At 41.2% G+C, this 17,218-nt stretch overlaps 1 protein-coding gene across 2 annotated transcripts in view; it reads right to left on the bottom strand.

Moving 5' to 3' along the window:
* Window positions 1-2,084: 2,084 nt before the first annotated feature.
* SBK1 (SH3 domain binding kinase 1) overlaps window positions 2,085-17,218 on the bottom strand; it is a 175,774-nt gene continuing 160,640 nt past the window's right edge. For both annotated transcript variants that reach the window (XM_086941194.1, XM_086941193.1), the window contains one exon: window positions 2,085-11,326. In XM_086941194.1, coding sequence (XP_086797320.1) covers window positions 10,535-11,326 — 792 coding nt within the window. In that variant the 3' untranslated portion in view covers window positions 2,085-10,534. The remainder of the gene's footprint in view (window positions 11,327-17,218) is intronic.

The following is a 17,218-nucleotide window of genomic DNA, read 5'->3' as shown; positions in this document are numbered from 1 at the left end:
TTATTTCAAGTTAGATTTTAGCTCGAGTCTTCTCTATTTTGGGGTCCTTTGGGATTCCAACAATGTGTGGTTATTCTTTCAATAACATTTTGGAGTCCATTATTAAAGGGGTGAGTGGCAGAATGCCACAAAAACTAGACATTGTGGCAGCTCCTCTACTCTTGGAAGAACTAGTTGTTATGAACTGAAACAAAGGACTTATAGAATTGTATGAAGGTTACTTCAGACAACTGAGATGAAATCGTGCACTCGCTTTGTGATTGCCTCTTTCTTCTGACAACCTGTTTTCACTTTCAGCCACTGCTAATCAACAAATACACAAGCTATTTCTAGTGGGTCCATTTTCCTTTTTTTCACAGCCCAATGGAGAGTTGTGGGGGATAAATGAAAACCCTATGAATTCTGTTGAATGTGCTGGGACTAAAATAGTGGTGGATGTTCCACCAGTGAGGTCGCCTATAGGATTCATATTTTCTACAAAACTCTTAAGTTTTTAAATCACCACTCAACTCTAAAGCAGATGCTTTAATAATATACAAAGACCTGGGCCTGCCCATGGTAGAATACGATTACTTCTGGGGAGTTATTTATATGGTAATCATCAGAATGTTGAATTTATATATCATCAGAACTGCCAATGCTCGATTACCTACTGATAATCTTCATTAAACTGAGTCCCACTTTGCCTTGTCACAGTCTTTAAGGCACCTCGGGAGGCTATCAGCTTTTTTTGTTGCACTTGACCACAGTTTCTTTAAACTCTTCCCTGTCAGGTGAAGGGATAAGACGTTAAGAAGTCATTCATGTGGCCTTCTATAGACATAGGGGAGAGGATGTAGGGGAGATAATGTAGCCTTACGGTTAGAAGGGTCGACCTTGAAGCTGGATAACCAGGTTCAAGTTTCGGCAACGACACTCAACATCCTGTGATTCTGAGCAATTCACTTAATCTCCCCATGCCTAACAAAAATGAATGTGTCCTTGTGTAACTAAACTGGTGCTCATGTAAAGCGCTCTGATACCTGATCTCCTCTGGTCTAGTTCGTGCTATATAAAACTCTAAAAAGAATAAAGCATTTAGAAGGGTTTATCGACTGTGACTAGGAAAAATAGAAACTGATGTAATGAAGATTAAGAGTAAGAAATCTAGACATTACTACTTCATCTCCTGATGGCAGGCAATAGGTCTATCTTGTTCATTAAAAAAAAAACAGAGCAGAGGATAATGCTACAGTCATGTGCCCTGAACAAGAGAAACACAAAAGCTAATCTGAGAATTGGCGTATCGATGATTTTAATTGAAGGCTCAGCCTAAAGTTGAAAGTGTGAAACAAATGCATTAAAAAAGGAGAGGTGACTACTGACCGAATATCCATCCTGAGTACATCTCAGAAGTGATGCCCACAAAACTGCCATTTTCCCATGGAGCATCCACGGATGTAACTTGGGAGTACTGTTTGTTCTTGCTCTTATTTCAAAGAAATTGTAATTTTTACCCCTCTACTTATAGTGACTGGGCGGGGTTTCTTTAAGTGGTGCTCCTGTTCTATTGTATTGGGTTAGGGCTCCTATTCTCTCAGTTAAAGGGCACAGTCAAACCTGCCAGTCGTCTACCTCCGAAACTCAGCTGAAACCCCTGCTGTCATGGGGAAAAATAGAAGGCCCACAAGCAAGGAGAAAGATATTGTGTCAACTTCACAGGCTTACGGACTCCCTCAATCTGGAGCATATGTTCAGGAGTTGAAGTAGAGAATAAGAATTGTTGAGTCAAAATACTGCCAGACCTGTGAGACCTTGCCCACATCCACAGCAAATTCACAAAGCAGGGAAACGTCCTGCTCAGGGAGCCTGCCATCTCATTATTCGCCACCAGGATACGAAAAGCTTTTAATAGGGGAGGGGGGCTTCTCCTCTATCTAAATAGGAACAGGTGACAAGTCATCTTGGAGTGAGTACCATCACCGCTACCATATATCATAGCTACAAGGTTGGGTGTAGCTATGATATATGGTAGAGGTGATGGTACTCACTCCAAGATGACTTGTCACCTGTTCCTATTTAGATAGAGGAGAAGCCCCCCCCCCTCCCCTATTAAAAGCTTTTCGTATCCTGGTGGGTGAAGCTGCTACATAAGACTTCTTAAGTGAGGTTTCCCCTTTCGTATGATCCCTAAGTCTCCTACTCAGAGGAGGGAAAGGCAGACGTTCGATTCCAAACTTTTCTTCAAAGACCTTCCTCTTCATCAACTTGCTTAGTTTTTTCTTCCTCTTAGTCGTCTGAACTTGAATCCAGCAGGAATCTCAACACAAAGTGGAATGCTTATTGGCAGGTACTCCAGGCAAATATTTGTTGAGGATTGACAAGCCACCTCAGTCTGCTCGTCAGTCATTGAGCCATCAGGCGGCACTGGTATTACTGCCCCATATCTGGCAGCATAGGAGCAACGACTACTTGGGCCAGAATAACAGGGATCTTGGCAGGGTTGTGGAAACACCAGTACTAACAGAGGAACCACTGAGTTCTGAACTGGAATTCTGAGCAGGAATGCCCTGCAGGAAGGGAAGCAGTACAACTTCTCCAGCAGCACTGTCAATCTTTGTATTTGTTCCTGCTTATGATCCAGGGGGTGCTGAGGCAGCAGGTCTCAAGGACAGAAATCCACTTTTGTATCCTAAGATGCAAATATAATAATACAGAGTAAAATACAGATTATTTCCAAGATAATAACGCAGCATACACTAGCGATTATCTCCAAAATATCTTACCCCGCCACTTTTTATTAAGCACCATCCTGCTGCACCAGTCACCCCCCCCCCAATCCCCTTGTGGGTTCTGTCTCAAGTACTGACATGACAGGCACTTTCAGTTTTCCACTCTCTGGTGGATAAGGAGAGGATGAATTAATAGAATCATTGGCAGCTCCTACGAATTCCCAAGGGCCACAGCAAACTTCTCAGAATCCCTAGATCTGCTTTCATGGATAGTTGAAGTGCTAGTGAGGGGAGGGTGAAACAGTGGTGAACCGTGGACAGGTAGCATCCATACGGCATGCATGTTACATACTTATAAAATGTTATTGTGTGCCCCTGCCAAAAGGCTGCTAAGCAGTAGGGACTGCCTACAGGAGATACAATTAGACCTTTAATGCCATAGTCCCCTAAACTGTAAAAAATAATTGGGACAAAATGAGTATCTCTTACTTACCTCTACTTACAAGGAAAGAACTCTGTGAAGGAAAGTGCAGAGGCACACAACGTTCCTTACTCTGTGTGAGAAAAAGGGAAACCCATGATTCATAGGGACCTTGCTACTCTTCTTAAGCCATCCTTATGGATAGTGAGACGTTCATAACATTCTCAATTTAAGACAATGGAATGAATTTTCTGGTTAAGAGTCATCCTGTGACAAGGAAGAGGCGCAAGGTGGTCGTGATTTTTTCTGAAAATGCCTTCATGCACAGGTGGGTTTGCCTTTCGGACAGATTCCGCCATGCCAGCGCCCCCGAAATACTGGTAGGACTGAGGAAGGGATTGTTACATACCAAGCCCTCAAGCAGAGTATGTAGGAAATTAAGAATTCCTATGCACTCAATGGTACTCCTTGAAGGCAATCCCAATAACATATGGGACAGGTGAAGTTACGGATGAGACTCAATATTATTTATAAGTCCCATGTGAAGGGACTTTTGTATGTGTTACCCAAAAGTGTCTTCACAGAGGACACTCTGTCTTTTGGATAACACAAAGAAAAGTCCTAGGATTGAGTCTGGGACAAAACGAACCAAAGTTCTAAGATGGAGTTTCGATAAATACTAGCAATGTTTAAAGATGGAGTTTGAGAAATAATCAAAAGAGGTTCCAAGATGGATGTCCGTAGATGGACCACTACTTATGCAAAACCGCCTATTTGTAAAACACTACTTATTTATATACAGTTGGAGTGGACAGGCCAAACTACTCTGGACCCACAATATTCCAGAGGTTGGTAACAAGGCAAAAAACTGTATTTGAGTTGGAGAAATCTCAGGTGAGGACATTTGTGGCGATGACATCCTGACAAACCTCTTTGGTTTTGCAAACTATGTTGGAGTCTCTTTCTGAAACAAAATTGTTACATGCATTTTATTTCAACAAACACACTGTATAACAAACATTAAGTCACTGAAGTAGTCTTCCACTCTCTTTATTAATACTTAAAACAGACATGACAAAAAGACCACTGCATCCATATGACATTAAACCACTCTTTTAAGAAAGAAACTAGTAAAATCTTCAATTATGTATATTTTTTGCATTTTTTTTTTTTACTATTTCTTGGTTTTTCAACAGTTCAACTAAAACTGAGGTAACATCTGTGACAAGAACCCTCTCATACAGGAAGGTTTGGAAAACAACAGCAATACAAGTTTTATTACTTCTCCGGCTCTACATTATTGCACTAAGAGATCAAGGACATAAGGGGCCTAAGGCAAAGGAGAAGCCACTGCTTAAATGTCTACATCAGTGCAACGCCTACAATTCTAAAACTGCAAATTCTGGGTCCTTGTTTAGAGAACAGCAGGGCAGTGGCCTACACAGATTCCCCAACATCTTCAAGCCACTCAGAAGGTCTGGTATTCAGTTCTGCAGCAGTGTGTGGAGCTTTTGGTCCATGGGTGAGGAACTGACTGGCCCTAAGTTGAGAGTGGAGTTGGGGTGTTGGACAACACTATACCACTGCACAGGGAATGTTGATATCGAAGATAGTTAGTGTTGATCCTGCTTCCTACCCAGGTACGAAGCAATTTGGTTGCTTCGAGTGACGGGGAATCTTGTCTCTTGCAGGCATGAGTTCTCAGAGCTCTTCTGGCTCTCCAATGAGTTGAACCTTTGGGGTGGGAGAAGGCGATATAAAGGAGATAGGTTCTCCCTTGGCTTTTACCCACCTTGTTGACAGTTAGCTGTCTATGTCCGGGCATGTTGGGAGGCTGGTGATGTTGTTTTGGCAGCCGATCTCTCATTTTTACACACTGTTAGATCAGTTATTGTTGAACAGCGAGAACAGTCTAACCACGGTAGCTGTAAGCCACCTTCGCTTTAGAACAATGTAGCCCTTTATGCTATATGATCGGCAGAGCTAGGCTCGGCTCTCGACTCTTACCCAGGCGAAAGCAAGAGTTCACCTACCACATTGTGGTCAATCTCCTTATTCAAATACAGAAAATCTTTCTGCATGTTCCCAAAAGTTCTAGCAGTATTAGAGCAGCAGATTGGGATACCCCTTTCCCATTGTGATGCAAGACTAGATTGCCAGTGGGCACTTCTGACAAGCTGAGTATTTAACTGACCCTCACATCTGCCTTTCTGTTATGTTAGCATTAACCACACCAATCACAGAAATTCTTCCTTTACTGACAATAGTGCAAGTTAATTCAGTCAGCATCTGAAACAGATATGCTGTACAACCAACCACCATTTATTGTCTGAGGCCATGCGTTCATCGTCAGCACTCTGGCTGCCCTAGGGTTGGAGACATCCACACTGGAAAATGGCGTTAAGGAGGACATCTACCCAGAGTTAATGTTGTGCTACAAATGGTCCTGGGACCTAACATATCCAGATTAAATGTTGGGATTACATATTTGCTTATAGTGCTTCCAAAGAGGCAACCTTACCGGATTAATTTGTTGAGTTTCACATGCCACGATTCATCCTCACCTCGCATTAGCAGGAAGGGTGAGGTGGTATTGTAGAAAACCAATCATGCCAGCTTTTGTTTGATTTGATGATAAAGTAATCAATTGCATTTTTAACAATTTCAACTCATTTGTCCTCACATCACTGACATCATACACTTCTAACACAACCTCAATTACTATCCACTTTGAAGACTTCTCACTCGTTCATATTTCATTGTACCTTGAAACACTAAAGGTTTGGAGTCCCAGAGATTTGTGCCCGGTCTTAGGTTGTGCAGTAATTTTCTCTTGGTCACCCGCATTTACTCACAATCCATTTGAACATTATTGTATTTCTTGTTTAAACTCTGTGTGAGTCATCATAAAACTTTAGGGGAAGGCCGATCAGATTTTGAAAAATATATATGTCAAAACTGTTAAAGAATGATGGAGAGCAAAAGATATAAGACTGATGGAGAGCAAAAGATATAAGAGTCGCTGTATTAGTGTGTGGTGATTTGGATAGTACCAGCCGTAGTAACTTATAGACATTTCTCCTTCATTTCTTAACACTTGTTTTGGTTCCTGCTGGTCCTTATAGCAGTCTTGTCAATGACTTCAATGTTGTTTTATCTGCTATTGCTATCAGAATCATATCAATGTGAGCATCAGATGAGGGATGTGAAGAAACCTGAAAGTTACAGGTTCAAATCCTAGCTACATCTTTCGATGTCCCAGGACTGACAACCTGAGCACCATTCTGTAAATCAGTAGCGAACATATAAACATAATATTTGAATGCAGGAGGTTTTGCATAAAACTACCTGGTAAGAATCAGATTACTATTGGTTTCACTAAATTGTAATTAAATCCTTGAATACATTTTGCTACTCATGTCCTATGGAGTGATTTACAAGCTGTGAATAAGGGCATGAACAGAAAATTGTATCACGGTCCTCTCTTCATGGATTCTCAAGTGAGAAAACCTTGATTCCATATGACATTTTTGGCTCACAAGTTTGAGGCGCCACAATATTTAACAGATACCAAAGGGTCAAGGAAGTGTGCTGTTGAAGCTTATCACACATTTGACCAGTGAATTTAGATGGATGGATGTAAACATTAAAAATACATTGCCAGAGTTATGTCTGTCATGGCTATGGGATGGACGAACAAGACAACTACGTTTAAATGAGGCATTTAAATTGCAATGGTTTATCAAAGTAAGTGACAGGTATTGATGGGCAAGGAGCTCTCTTCCTAAGACTACATACATTATGTATCTCTAGGCTCCAGTATAAGAAATGTTATGTGGTAGACCTAGCACAGGTTTACCACATAAGTTAAGCATTTAACTGGTGTTCAGACAAAAGTAGATGCATCATGTCAAAGTCTACCTTATAAAAGAGACTAAATGCCTGATTTCAAGTTTTTAACTCTAAAATAGTGGCTACAAGGGATTAGCATCTACACTCACAAATGACAAAACATCACAGACACAGAGAATACACAGTAACACAAAAATAAATTACATGGAATCAAAATAAATACATTTATAAAAAAACTAAGACTTAGGCATGATTGTTGACCTTAAGTATTCTCATTCTGCCATATTATTTGTTATCCACTGCCTTGGTCAAGGATTGGCTGGCTGTGTGACACATTTTTCAGCCTTGCCTTTGTTGATAGTCAATGGGTTGTCCCATTGCTCTCAAACCTGGATCAATCCCAGTATCACTACGGATAAGAGCTGGTGAAAAGCATTCAGGCACCAGTCCATTCATGTTACCACTGACCCTGACAGGGCTGTAGAACAAGAAATATGAGAAGTTTGGTCTATAAAGAGCAGAATGCCTGCGATCTTCAGTAAATTGTCTAATCGAGACACTTCAAGATGTGATCTCAAACAAACTCCCACTGAAAAGGATAAATAAAGTCAAGTTATGATGGTAAATCCTAAGGACACTAAAAGCAAGTCGGAAGGAAAGCACCACAAAACCACACATTGTTTGTCACAGGTGATCTATCCCCCCAAAATGATTCTAGGTTATTTTCATCGACCACACATGTATTGTCACTGGTGATCTATCCCCCAAAAATAATTCTAGATTATTTCCATCATTCCCAAAATTTCAATCGAACACAACAAATAATTCAATATAAATTGTGAAACTGCTTGAACGGTAATCCATTTCTGTATGTACACACTCATGAATCAATTGATAACATAAATTTTCAGTCTGGGATGACAACTGGAGCTAACTGCTATTGCTTTTTATGACAGATTTGTGATTACACCAAAGACAGGCAGCCAGTGACCCATGTGGCCATACATCACTACAGGTAACATAGCACCTACTTTAACAACTTTCGTAATGCTAGTTCTGTAATAGCTCTCTCCATGTTAAGGGGGGATGTTTCCGATCCCCTATTTTTCAGATTAGGCCTGAAAACAAATGGACAATCAAATATGTTTTGATAATGTGTATGAAATAATTGTCATGTTCAGAGGTTTTCCTTTCCTGTAAACACAAAATAAATAGCTTTTTTTCAAGAGTAGGGGATATAAATCAACTTTACAGTTGGAGAAAAGGCCATTATCTTTTAACGAGCCCTTCAAGACAACCTTATAATGAACCCCAAATAGGGGCAGTGAAGAGACAGACAAAAATATTTGTTGAGAAAGTGTGCACGAGTTTGGTGAAAATGGCAATCAGTATTTATGGCATCCCTTTCTCTGGCAACAGCACCTGGGTGGACCTTCCTTGGTGCACATCTCATCGCGTCCACAAATTTCTTATGAACAACTGGATTCCCTGACAGAATCTGCAAATATTAAAAACAATGTTTGCTCTGTATAGCTTGTATTTCAGGGGAAGACTGTGAGCTTCAGCAAACACTTACTAGAAGATATCTCCCAAATGTAGAGAGCTTGGTTTACAAATTGCTTTAGTTTGTTTTAATTTGACATCAGTGGCACAATGGCCTATACTTAACAAGGCTCTTGGCAATTGGTGCCAGTTTCATTTTTTGGGATGTATATGTCAGAGACTTATTCTTCCAATGAAAGTGGGTTCAGAAAACTGATACAAATGTTTTATATACATTTTGTATGCATGGGTGAAGGTCGCTTATTGCCTGGCCACGGAATCTAGTTGTGTTAGGACAAGAGATTCTTCCCACAATCAGGGGTTGCAATGAGAGTTCTATAGCTTTCGCGGTCAGTCATACAGTGGCAGCTAACAATACTCCACAAAACAATACCACATTGTGTCCCACATTTACTAAGACTATGTGTGGTTTCTGATCCAACACAACTCATTTACTGCTGTACAGGCCTGCATGCGCAGTACTCAACTGTGTTATGTTGTATGAGTTCCCACATAACCTTTAGAAAATGATAAACCTGTCTACTCATAGTATCAGTATCAAATACAATGCCATATTTCCTTTTTTTTAGGGAATCTTTGTGAACTTTGGGTTCTCATTTGATTGACGAGTCCCAGCATACCACCAAAACTGAATTCTATAAAAACAGTTCACCACAAACGCCTATATCTCATGGGGAATAGCTCAACTTAGTCTAAATTCATTCGGCTGCGAGAAAGGAATCTTTATTGGTCTCACAACAGATATCTGCCAAATTCAAAAGGTGTACAGTTTAGGAAAGCTTATTTAAGGTTGTGCGAGAGGGAGGAAGATAGATACAAGCCTTTTTTTAAGCCTTTTCTGCTCCACAAACATATATTCTCACATTTGCATTCTGTGGGCAGATGAAATTTCGAGTAGCCAAAGAAAAGGCTTTGCCAATCTGTAGTGCCCAAAAGAGGAGGGTCACCTCTATAGAGACGATCACCAGAATGTAACCAAATGAATGCGTTAAAACAGTTTTCATGGCTGCTGAGATCCCTTTGGATCAAATGCCAGTATGGGAAGGGCCATTCAAGAAGAGCTTAATCAGAAATGGATTGTAAAGGGTGAGGCGGGTTAGATTTCCTTCATTATTTCAAGACAGGATCATCCTTGAGGGTTTGGTCAAAGCTTGGCCGTACATGGTGGGGGACACTATATTACAAGAGATGTATCCCATTACAAAAATAGTGCATCCATTATATTGTCTACCACTATATTGTCATTTTAAGTAGATGGAGATATAAGAATAGTAAATGTATATTTTCCTTTATCTACTTACATTGACAATGTAGGGATCAGCTATGTAATAGATGTAATATTTTTGTATGTCTCTATTGTTGACCGTCATACAGTGACATACAGCTCCAAAGAAACATTCATTTTTCTCAGAGCTGCTGCCTCGAGGTTGAGAAGACAAAACGATGAAGGGAATGGCAAAGAGAGTAAGATCTTCTTGAGACAGGCTGATCCCTGTGAGACAAGATTGAGGCACATGGGTGACCTACCGTGGGGTGCTGGCACTGCCAGATCCTGTGTGCTACTGGCTCTGGGGACGAGTGTGGTATTTCCATTATAACTTTATCAGTATTGTGCATTACACCAGCACTAAATTCCTACTACATTAATAATCAATGCGGTTACCCTAAAATCTTAGTTCTTATCTAGCAACCTTACAATGCTACTGAAATATAATCTACAGATCCAAAATCCATTCATACATGTTCACTTGAATTCCATTTTTAAAAGCACGGCAATGTTTTCATTATTATTACACATTCCTTCAATTTGCTTTTAGAAATCTCATTTTTTGCTTGTGGGCAGGCATACTGGCCCCAACTGACATCCACATGTGGACATGCGCAACATGATGCCAAGTTGCGTGTGACATCACTTCCTATGTGCTCTGAAAAGTCACAGTCAACCTTGGTGAATGTTACTAGAATCCATATTGTTGCTACTTTCAGGCTAAACGCAAATCTCTATTGCTGTAGCCAGGACCATTTGGCCTTTACCCTTGTCCTGCCGCCCATCAGTTCTGCTAGGTCCTGGGGAAGGAAGGCCCACATCGGAAGTGGCGGGTGATAACCTAAGCCCGCTGCCCTCTGTAAGGATGGTCCTTTTCAATGGGGTGGGAGCACAGGAGGTGGGAGTCTCATGGCGGTGAGACGTAGTAGACATCTTGTCACCTGTGTGTTTTCGCGATCTATAGGATGGCCGCCTCCGCACCTCAGACATCAGGTCATACTTCATGAAGTAGAAGGCTTCTTTGATGGGGCATCGCTTTTCAGGTTCCAGTGCCAAGAGACGCTGGAACATGCGCAAGGCGTTGTCTGTGAAGCGCCTCCATTGGGACGGCAACCCCACCAAACGCCCCTTCTGCCAACGCACAAACTCTTCGTAGAAGGTGTCTGAGGGTGTGGCTGCTTCCCAGGGAAAATTACCTGTAAGAACACAAAATATGAGCACTCCAAATGCCCACACATCGATGCTGGTGTCCACAGTGAAGCCCTCTGCCCTGCCAGCTTGGCAAACCTCAGGAGCTGTGTATGGAATGGTGCCGCTGATGCGCTTTACTCGACAGCCCACCTTACGGGTCATGCCAAAGTCTGCCAGTTTGACCCGGCGGCAGTCCCGGTCAAACAAGAGTACGTTCTCTGGTTTGATGTCCCGATGCACCAGGTTTTTGCTGTGCATGTAATCCAGTGCCAACCCCAGCTGCTGAACGCAACGTTTCACCATGTCCTCAGAAAGACCCACCTGCAAAATGAGAAGAAAACAAAGCTTTTTAGTATGACGGTAAATCTTTGTTAACTTAAAGAAACTGTACATGAAAACATTGTTCTTCAGTTAATAGCTGCACAAAATCATAGGCCAATCCCAGTGTATCCCACAGCCACAGGAACAAATAACTACTACACCAAACAACATCAGGGGAAAATAACTGGCCCAACATACCCAACATAGCCCAAAAAGACACTGTTAGAAGTCAATGAGTACAGAAAACAATTCTAGGCAAAAGCACTGCCTTCTAAAATCAACTGTGGGTGCAGTTACCACATAGGCGCAACCAAATATCAACATAAAACTCACAAGAGTAAAAAAAAAACACACACACACCAACCAACAATGATGTATTAACATAACATAATCGTTTCAAAATGAGATGCACTTATTTCAACTCCACAATATTGACTGCCAACTTACTTTCGAGGCATGTAGATGTGGGTTTAAAATACGCAATTCTATACTTCTAGTTGCATGATTACCTTAACGATATTTTGGTAGCTGATATTGTGGATTCAGTTTATCAGTAGGTTTATATTCTTGTTCTTGATATTGTTACATACAACCACAAATAGTACAAGGAGACACAAACGACAAATAGTGCAAACACATTCGAGTATAACAACCACACATAACAAAGAATCAGAAGTGAAGGTAACGGCATGCAACAAGATCTAGTAGAAGTGAATACATCAATCGATGTACCGCACGTACCCAAAAACAGGAAAAAGCAACTGCGTGCATCAAATTATAAGGTACAAGAATCATAGTATACTAAACTCCATTAAGTACAAGCTATTAACACTAACCAATAAAAGACAAAATGAACCACCTCCACCACACACAAGAAATATCCATCCATAGAAATAACAACCACCCTGCCTTATTCACAGGGCCGCCCAAAAACAAACAAACACGCTGTTTGAAGAAAGCATTTTTCAGTGCCCTAATCCATTAGATATCCGGACGTTAGAACAGAAGACAAGTAAGACATTAATCCCAGATAAGCACACATCACAATACCCATGCAGCCTGTGATCCCCAAAGCTGATGGGTAGCGTGTTTTGTTTGTCTGCGCGTGTGTGCATGAGTGGCACACATAATTTGTATCTTTCGCTCTCTAATGAATAGGCAGGTGCTCAGTTTGTTTGTGTCTTGCTCTTGAATGTTCACTCAAAACATAGCATGGGGCAGATGCTTTTCTTTGGAAGCTTATTGTTGGGTATTCGGCTCAAGAGATTCCTCTGGCCACCTGTGCAACAGTCAGTCAGGTTGGCAAGGTATCTGGCATGGTCATGTTTATCGGGCAAGAGCGTTGTCTTGGACAGGGTATGCATTAGCATGGCTGCTTACTTGGAGCCCGTGGAGGATGATGCATCTGACTCACATCGTTCCTGATCCGCATTTGTACGGGTATGGTGGAGAGAAGATGATTCATTGTGATTTGAATGGTCCCTAAGTGCAATATCCTGCACCGAGCAACAGTATAGCATTATGCAAATAACGTTAGAAACTGTGACCAATTTTGCTCAATGTCATTTGCGCGTATGCAAATCCAATCAAATTACATGTAGAAAATCAACAGTATTCATCCAATATCATGCTGTAGAAAAAGTCCAAGTACAAATGAGCATAAAGCACAAATGCTTGTTCAGCAAGAGGATACACTGAGCACACCAAACAACCACCAACACAAGCAACAATATGTCACCATACTGAGGTTAAGAATATAGACCTGAATGGCATATATAAAACAGTGTCAAGTACAAATAGGTTGTATTCAACAATGTTCAATAATCAATGTGGGGGGGAGAAGGAAAACATGATCCTTTCAGTTTCCTTAGGTTTCAGATCATATAATCAATAAAAAAGGATCACTTGTCCTGCATAACTAGGGTATGCAGCGTTCGTTCTTACTAGTCCCAATAAAAAACCCTCATGCACGTTTTAGATGGCAGCTCAAGCGGTATATCTTGGTTCTCCGCTTTCCCTCACACGTGTGTGCATAATCATTGGGTTAAGTTGTTTTTGCACCCTCCACCAGGAGGTTATACCCTTAGTTAAGAGCAGTAGTGATCAGTGATGTGTTCGTGATTTGGTGAGGTGAATAGGTTTAAAAATCTCTTCTTCCCAGATTTGAGTGTTTATTGATTCTGGTTTTTAGAGACAATAAAACAAAGTTAAGTGACTGAGAGTGATTATGATTCTCTCACATTGTAGTACGTGATATAGGTCGACATGTTTCAGCCCTTGGTTGCCAGTAGGTCAATCGGGCTTTCTTCAGGACCAAAGTGTAGGGTGGGGAGAGACCTTGGACGTCTCTTTGTGTAATGAGCAATATAGGTATTTCCTAGTATGCCATTTTTTTCAAAAAGGAAGCGTCATTTATTCAAGCTCCTTGAAGGTCGCTAGATACCTATAAAGAAAAAGATATAGAGTAGAAAATGGGAATGGGGGAAGTGGGTTTACATAAAACTAGTATACTGGTATAAATTAACTGGTATAAATAATATATGTTCCTGGTGAATTTACAACGCATATGGCCTTTTGGATAAGCAACAGAAATGCTGTGAGAGCTGCTGCCAGCGGCAGCGTGTGCGAAATCCCTTCCGTGTGCGGCATCTTCATGGGACAACTTTTTTGTTTATGTCCATGCACTGAATTAAACAAGAAGCACTAGAACTGTGGTCAGTGTCCGTGTCTTTGAATACTTGGATTGTGGTTTTGGTTTGGATACGGAAACTTCGCGATATCCTAAAGCCGGTGATAGTTTCTCTACGGCGATCCACGGACCCCCTCTCGATTTGGGCTGCAGCAAATGGAAGAAACCTGCTCTTCCCTCTGGGGAAGAACCCTGATTGTACTCCGGAAGGAGCAACGCAACAGCCCCACCGGGTGAACCGCGGACAACAGCGACGTGCAGTGGGCCATTTGGAGGGAACCAGATTCGAAGGAGTCGGGAACTTCCAAAGGAGACCCAGGTACTAACTGTTTAGCGGAATAAGGGGTGAGAGGAGTGCAACGAGCGAAGGAAGGGAGAGTATTGACCACCTCCGCAGAACTTCGCGAGCACTGTGATTGAATAACTATTAGTGCTATGGCGTCTGACACAGTGAACGAAAGAGAACAGGCAGCATTGTTAATGTTTAAACAAGACCCTGCAGTGCGTAACAAACGGGGGAACCCGACAACAACAGAATCGACAATTAATACAAATTTAAAAGAAAAATTTTAAATACTTGAGAAAAAAAGCAGCAGTGAGCAAAGCAAATGGTGGGAAGCACGATCACTTAAAATGTACTTAGATGTGGACAGAGTCCCTCTGGGACTTAGAATACTTTTGGCGCCAAGCTATGAGGAGCCAAACCCTCTAATGATGCGTGCTTGGGCGGAATGTAACCTCGACTCATCCAAACGTCTTATGAAAATCTTGATTGAATATGCAGAAATCGATCGTGCTAAACTACTTGAGGAGATTGATCAAATACATGAGGAAATTGAAGCCCTGAATCAACCCGATGACGAAACAAAATTACGATCAGAAATGAAGTCAAGACTCAAAAAGGAGGAAGAAAAAATAAAGGAGTGCAAAACATACAAGTTCTTTCGGGATAAAACCAATTACGAAACCTGCCAAATTTTTACCTTCTCCCATAAATATGAAGCACTAAGAAAAAATTAAAAAACAGGAAAAGATGTTCAAGCCACCGCAAGACCTGGAAGAGATGAAACAGGGTCATCAAGCACCTCACTCACCAGTCGCAGCTCGGGGGCAGAAAGCGACCCAGAACCAAGGGGTAACGCTGATGTAACTGACCCAATCTGCACTCTGGACGCTGAATTGGCTTTTTTATGCGAGGCCCGCAAATTAACACTGAGACCCCGCACAAAACGGGTGAACTACAACCAAACAAGAACTGGAAACGCAAACAAAGACGCAAAGCCAAACGCAACAAAAGCAACTTACAACAAAAGAGGAAGCTGGAGAGGGAAGGGCAAATAAACAACAGTGTGGCCGGGAGTAACAACAAAACTATCGTAAACCTATCCCAAATACCACTTAGTGATAATGAAAAGAATATATTGAGTCTAGGCCTAACATACTGCCCTGCAAATGATTTTAATCATGCAAAAACACGTCTTGACATTTTTAAGGGCACGAGGAAACTGAAATTGCAAAAATATCACCTTCTAAACAAAAAGAGTGACTTAAATATTCCGATCTCTGCAAGCACAGACATTCCAACCTCCGAAACTGATACCCAAATAGGGAGTAGCTTACAACAGGAAATTCAGGACCTATGGGATGATGGTTCAATTGGGATAATGCCAGGAAGGAGTGAATTTGACCCTGTGGATAACAGCGAGTTACCTAACACAGAGTATCAACATCAGAGGTCCCCTAACTCCTTTTGACCCAAATCCACGTTCAATCCCATTATGATGAAGGACTCTATCGACCTGTTTTATGATCAGGTCACAGATCAAATAAAAGCCCTAAATGTCAATATACACAAAAAGAAAAAAAGATATAAAAAAGAACAAACTGAATACTTTTCTCTCATGTCCAAACTCAAAAAGAACAACAAGATCGTCATCAGACCATCAGATAAAGGTGGCAACATTGTACTATTAACTAAGGAGATGTACACCAAGGAGGCTTTCAGCCAGCTCAATGACAGAAACTGTTACATGAGGTATAATTCTACTGATTTGAAAAAAATGTATGAAATATTCAACAAGAAACTCTTACATTGGAAATCCGATGGCCTCATAACAAATCAGGAGTTTAAATTTTTGAAAAACACTTTCCCTGTGGTGTCTACCATTTACTTTTTACCCAAACTCCATAAGGATCCAAGCAACCCCCCAGGGCGACCAATTATTTCAGCCAGGAAGGGTTGCTTGGAACATGTGTCTCATTATGTGGACTTCTTTCCACAGACACATTTCAAGGCTTTACCGTCATACATTGGTGACACTAGTGACTTTCTATGGAAACTTAAAGATCTAAAATAGGAACCAGGGTATTTGTTAATGGCGCTTGATGTCAGTTCCCTATACACTAGTATTGTCCACACTGACGGTTTGAAGGCACTTGACTACTACTTGGAACAATCGATGGGTAACATGCAAAAGCATAAAAATATGCTAATTGAATGGTAGAATTCTGTCTCAACAACAATATATTCATGTTCAATAACCTACTTTTTAAACAGCTTAGAGGTGTCGCCATGGGAGCCAGCTTCTCCCCCAGCTATGCGTGTCTTCACATGGGCTGGTGGGAGGAGCTGGTTCTCCGGGTGGAACATCAGGAGGCTATGACTACTCATGTAGTAACCTTGTTCAGGTTTATTGATGACTTGTTTGTTATCTGGAATGGTGATATGCAGACTGCAAATGAATTTGTGCACTGTATTAACACAAATGAATTAAATCTAAATTTCACAGCAAACATAAGTCCAACATCAATAACATTTCTAGACACAGAGGTTTATACAGAACAAAACAGAATAGAAACCAAATTACATCGGAAAACCACAGCAGTAAACTCGACACTCCATGCCACAAGCTCACATGTACACCACCTAATTACCAGCATCCCCTATGGGGAGATGCTCAGGTTAAGGCGGATACATAGTAAAGATGAGGACTTACTGAAAGCACAACTAGAGAGCAAAACTAGATTTCTAGAACGAGGCTATAGTGACAAACACATTGATATTGCCATCAGGAAGTCCATGGTTAAACAGCGTTCCACTCTGCTCTTAACAGGCAGGAACAATCAGGGCAATTTGGAAATATCCAACAGCAATGAAACTACTGTGAACATACTATCTAAAAAGGACAACTCTTTTAGACTAG

The sequence above is a fragment of the Lissotriton vulgaris genome, chromosome 10, assembly GCF_964263255.1.
Source record: "Lissotriton vulgaris chromosome 10, aLisVul1.2, whole genome shotgun sequence".
Taxonomy (NCBI): domain Eukaryota; kingdom Metazoa; phylum Chordata; class Amphibia; order Caudata; family Salamandridae; genus Lissotriton; species Lissotriton vulgaris.
Note: the sequence above shows the minus strand (reverse complement) of the source record. Positions and strands in the feature narration are given on the sequence as shown.